General features: G+C 40.0%; 1 protein-coding gene across 1 annotated transcript in view; it reads left to right on the top strand.

Annotated features, from left to right (window-relative positions):
• The first annotated feature begins 2,098 nt into the window (after window positions 1–2,098).
• The window catches only part of kcnq3 (potassium voltage-gated channel, KQT-like subfamily, member 3), a 39,670-nt gene continuing 35,768 nt past the window's right edge, over window positions 2,099–6,000 (top strand). Inside the window, exons 1-2 of the mRNA XM_028473325.1 lie at window positions 2,099–2,165; window positions 3,183–3,571. Coding sequence (XP_028329126.1) covers window positions 2,099–2,165; window positions 3,183–3,571 — 456 coding nt within the window. The remainder of the gene's footprint in view (window positions 2,166–3,182; window positions 3,572–6,000) is intronic.

The following is a 6,000-nucleotide window of genomic DNA, read 5'->3' as shown; positions in this document are numbered from 1 at the left end:
ATGTTAATTGACTACTTTATAGCTCGACCGAAGCGGTTGTGCCTGGTTTGATTCCTGAGTCTACTGGCTCTGAAAGCATAGTTAGCATCTGCTGTCAGCCCTTTTTCACCCCTTTTTGACTAAAATATCCAGGTTTTCATTAGGTGCTATTGCTAGTGCCAGAGCTTAGTTGGTTCTAATCCAGTTTATCCCAAGAACTATGCGTGTAGAGGACCTTTTTTTTTGTTTACTTGGCCCGACCGTGGGATAAAGGGAGGGTGGGATTAAAGAGCAGAGCGAGGCAATCCCTGATACTTTCTCTTTAATGTCTGTTTCAGCGGGTTGTTGGACACAGAAGCCTGTGTGTGTGCGTGCGCCCCAAATCTGCCATGCACCTGTGAATAGGGACTTTAAAGAGTAACTAAACCCCGGCTTTTTGCTAAGCTCCAACTAGGAGGAAAATTCAAAAAATGCCTAAAGCGTTGTACAAAGAGACAGACGGTAATACACACAATGATGTGTCTGTGCACACACACACACACACACACAGCAACTTCACGCAGCTAAGATGTGTCACTACTACCTGAAGCTCACACACATCCTTAGAAACACCACTCTGGGGCAAACAGCCCTACTTTCCCTCCACCTCACACACAGAGCGATAAGACGTACACACATGTCCGCGCACACGCAGATACAGACGGGAATACGCTCATATCATAGATGTGTCTGTAAATACACACATAGCTTAAGGAACCCTCTGATTAGCGCAAAATCTGGTCTTTATGGAAGCACAGAGTCAAAAACATCACCGCTACAGAGGGCTGTTTCACACGGAACACAGTGGACTTCCTCATTGAGGCTGTCAATCAATGCTCACTGAGGGCTGTGATTGGAGGAAACCCTCCTCCCTCCTCTCAGCTTTTATAGGAGGGGTGGGGCCATCAGTGAAAGTTGTTGACGCAGGGGAATCTAAATAATATGTTTTAGCCAATAGCAAAATTCAATTGTAATAGCAAGCGTTCAACCCTTAGAGGCCAGTAACTCTGACATTTTACCGCTAAACACGCAAAATTAAAATCCTTTTGCTATAATGTGAAGATTAGGACTAGGATTAATAAACAGCACTACTTAATACTCAAGTACATATCAGCATAGCAGAAAAAAGTGGGTTTGGGGTTTAGTTACTCTTTAAGTAATAGCACTGTTTGTGTTGACCACAGAACCAGGAAACATCTCTGCGCTCTGAAGCCTTTAGCAGCTGGATCTCCAACTCCCTTGTATTCGATGCAACACGCTGTTTCGGAGTGAAGCTCACATTCATACTTGTCACGTTTCTGTGTGAGGTTCCGTCAGGTGCTCGATCTGCATCGCATTTTATTACGCGGACCCTTACGACTTCTTTCTATCAGCCATGCTTGCTGAATCCGCAGCTATAGACGCCATTACGCTCTTGTGTTCATGTACTGCGCGGGAAATCACCTACTGTTCCACTATTTCCACAGTCACAAGGATGTGTTTAGGCACCGAAACATGGTGCTGTTTGATTTTACGTGAATCAGTACCAGGTAGTACCGAAGTCATTTGGTGGGTATCATGGCGTGGTCCCATGGGGACGGCCAAGGCACCCTAGTGACCATCCCTAGCATTAACTCAGTCTTCATTTTAGCTGGTCAAGTCTATCAAGCTGGTGATATTTTAAGAAAGCCTTTGTGGAGCATAATCAATGAGGAACAGGGGGCACGAACGTAATGCACAACAATTACCACACAGTCTTACCAGTTCATTAAGGGCCAGCATGGATATACACACATACTTGTATGTGTGGGAGAGTAAATTCAGTTTTTATATCAACACAGGGTGCTTTATGAATACATTTTTATTGATTAATAATACTAAAGTAAGATTAGATTTTCATTTCCTTCCTCATACAACCAGTCGGCTGGTTTTTGGCAAACACCAGAACTCACAGCTTTGAAATTGGGTCAAGTACGTCTAGTTTTATCCCATCAAAATGAACAGAAACAGTGAATAGATTCTAAACGTAGTATGACATCGAGCCTCAACTTATCAATGACTATGAAGGCTGTCAGAACAGAGCCTGATTAATGAGTGAGAGATGCCCTTGAAGAACAACGGAGCAAACCAAGAGGATGAAGACTCCTTCATGCACCTTAACACTGTCAGTAATCCTGTCAAAACTACTCTTCACATCTTGAAAACAGTGCTTCACTTAACTAAAGTCTGTCATGTTTTATTTCTTTTTTTGCACAAGAATTAAAGAAAAAAAAAACTTGGACACCTCACTGAAACAGGAGATTAATCATTGTTTATATTTAGACTTTCAGAGAAAATCATCATCATTCATCATTTCTTTGACATTTTGACACATCGCTCTGCTGTAGAAGACAAATTGTCTAAAGAATACATGAGAGGTATACCAGCAGATGATGGTCATAGAAGGGTTTCACACAGATCAGTGTGGATTACCTGATGTAAAACCAGAAACAAGAGCAACATGCAAAGGGAAAAGCTAAAGACGGCTTTGAAGTTGAATGTCGTCCTTGTTCACATCACACACAGGACCAGTGAACTCCCATAAATCTTTATTGAGCAGACACAGACGGAGAGATTACAAGACACAGCTGACATTGATCCACCGCCAACCTCTGAGTCTCAGTCCCACGACTCTGCAGAGAGCTGAAGGAGAGCTTCTGATTGGCTCAGAGCAGAAATGCAAAGCTTCATGACCCAATAATGACGGAGTCCTACTCTCCACTAATGTGCATCGTTTGCAGTCTGCGTAGTCCCTGTAGGAGGATGAGTTACTTTTAACTAATTAAGGGAGCTGCTCTGACGCCATCAGTTTGCTGCTGTTGCTTTTTATGTGCCTGAATGAGAAAGGCTCCGTAATTGGCTCTAATGAATCCAATTAAATTGACAAACATTCCTGTGTAACCTTGTGAATCATCAGTCACGTGGAAGTAAACAAAAGAAAATCTTAGGTGTCAATTTATCTGTCTTTGTCAGAATACAAGATTCGATACGTTTAGAAGAAAACAATTAAAAAAACTAATAAATGAAATGAGAGTAAATTCAAGCAAAAATCAACAGTCAGTCAGTCGGGCCAGCCTCCCTTGTCTTTTGATAATGTATGCAGAAAGCAGTTGACCTGTAACTTCAAGATAAGGATTGGCTCTAAGGGCTGGGCCGGTCAGGCTGGGGTGCAAAGCGGGGCTGGGCTCGTGCCGCGGCTGGAGGAGCAGCCGCCTTCCTCTCCCCGCCGCCAGAGGCCTGGCGCTCGGCCCTCCTTGCAGCGTCGGTGGCGCTCCCTGCCTACTCCCTGGCCTCGCCACCATCGTCGTTCCCCTTTGCTGGGGGTCAGCGCAGCGGTCAGGGCGGAGAGGGGACGGGCGAGCCGGCGTGTGCGGGGCGGTGTCCGGCACCCGGCAGAAGGCTTGTCGGCGGTGTCTTTTTAGCCTCCTCAGAAGCAGTTTTCAACTTTTTGCTTGCCTTGGGCCATGACCATGAGTCGATCAAGCGGAGAAATACTAGCAAAAACCTTAGCTCCATGAGTATGTCCAAGCCTATGGTCACGTGATTGTCGTAAAGTGATACGTTCTCCAGGCATTCTCCAGGTCACATGACCTGGTCCATCTTTCCAAACTTACATAGTCGGTATTTCAAGAGGGAAGCTCTGCTCCGAGCATTGATACTGTCAACCGCTGTATATTGGCCTGAGGAATCATTTAAAATACCTCATACGGGTCAACTCAACTCAAAGTCTGCGGTGTGCCTTTAAATGAACTGTAATATAAATTAGCATTAGCATTAAATAGCGTTAATTAGCTTTAGTATTAACATTAGCTAGCAATAGCTAGCATTAGCATTAGCTTTAGCTAGAATTAGCATTAGCTAGAATTAGCATTAGCGAGCATTAGCATCAGCACTAACCTAGCATTAGCCTTGCAATTGCATTAACCTAGCATTAGCATTAACCTAGCATTAATTAAACATTAACCGAGAAATAGCTTAATATTAGCAATAAGGTTGAAAAAGGTCAATGAGGATTGATATTAGTGAGTAATAAGAATCTAATGATACTTTCTTTGAACAACATATTGTACATTTTAGGTGTTTTTTTTTCCTTTTTGAATTTTGTCAAATTGAGTCTAAAATAAAAGCTAAAAATACATTTAACAAAAAAATTAAATAAAAAAGAGTAGTTAAGTTTAAAAAAAAAATGGTTTGAATAAATTGTCATTAACCAAATAGGGGGGTGGGGGGGAGGGGGGGGGGGGGGACTCAAAAATGAATCAATGAAAAAAACAAAAGGAAGTTCTCTGTTTTTCTCTCTCTCTCTCTTTTCTTCTGCAGTGTTGTATTGTTCCCTGTGAAACTGCTTCCAATAAAAAGAGTTATTAAAAAAAAATGAATGAATCAATGAAGACGTTAATTCAAATTCATGTCAACTAGAAAACAGACTTTTTTCCTATATTTTTTCATGTTAAAATTAAAATTTTTTTTTTTTTTAATATATCCACCATCATTCATAATAATGGAATAAATACAAGTAATAAAAACTGAATATTAGAGCATTTTACAGCCACCAGACCTCATGTTTGTCAGGATTATCTGGGTTTCAGAGCTATATTTAAATGTGATAAGCTTTTTATTAACTCGCCAACAAATGTACAAACTGATTTAAAATGTGAACTTGTTAAAATTCCTCTGATTAGCAGCTAAGCAGCAGGAATCGGCATTAACATGTTGGCAAATCAATGACACTGTCAGCTGTCAGGCTGCTGATTGTGGATGGTGGGAATGGGATTTTACACATACACACACACACACAAAGGTCAGGATTTACCAGGTCAAATCTTCTGCTCACTCAGCAAGTCCCAGATCACTACCTGAAAACCCACAGCTGAACAGTGGGTGGGGAATGACATCAGGTTGGGGGGAAATGCTGGAGGTAAAAAAAAAAAAACACGTTAATGTGCACAAGGTACTTTGGCAGGATCACTGCAGACGCTGGTAAATCTGACCTGTCAGCATAGACAGGTATAGCCCTGGGGTCAAGTGTTGCGTCTTAGTCAAAGTCCTGACATGGTGCAGCCTACAGTCCTTTCAAAATAAATGAACAAGCAAATATTTCATCCCACAAATCGTCAAAATAATGTCAAATCCAGTGCAAAAGCCATAGCGGGGTCAAAAGGACCTGCAGGAAAGATGATACTCGTGTTTTCTTTGCAGAAATGAACATAATCACATTTACAAGCATTGTTTTGACTAATATCAAAGGTTACCAGTGAAATATACAAAATGAACACAAAAAATAATGAAATACCCAAAAAAAATACTTAAAAATACAAAATGGCACAATGATAACTACAAAAATATATTCAAGGCAAAAATGAAAAAATGAAAAAAATACAAAATAACTCCAAAACAACAAACTTATTCATACATTCAACATACAAAACAACAAAAATTACAGAGGAACACAGAAAATGAAACAAAATTGGTCAGTATTCTTATTTTTTTTTTTCCCCCACTTTTTTTCTTTTTTCCCCTTTTTCCATTTTTCTTCTTTTTTCTCATCTGTTTACTTATTTTTTGTGCTAAATTGATTATTTTCCCCGATTAAATAATACCAGTAAAATATCCAAACGGAACACAAATACAAATACACAAAAAATGACTCATATCACACAAAACAACAGAAATACATGAAATGACTTCAAAATAGCACAAAAATAACTACGAACATGTATACAAAACAAACACAAAAATATGACCCATAACACTCAAGACATCAATGTATATATACAGAATAACTAAAAACAAAACACAAAACAACAACAAAAACACACAGATACTAAAATGATGACAAACATTTATATGAAACAAAACACAAAGTTACTCATTGCTCACAAAACAAAACAGAATAATAAGATAGAAAAACAGAATAACTTCAAAAACACACAAAATGATTACTAACGTACAAAATAACAGAGA

This window comes from Gouania willdenowi, chromosome 17 (genome assembly GCF_900634775.1).
Source record: "Gouania willdenowi chromosome 17, fGouWil2.1, whole genome shotgun sequence".
NCBI lineage: Eukaryota > Metazoa > Chordata > Actinopteri > Blenniiformes > Gobiesocidae > Gouania > Gouania willdenowi.
This window is presented reverse-complemented; position numbering and strand designations above follow the sequence as displayed.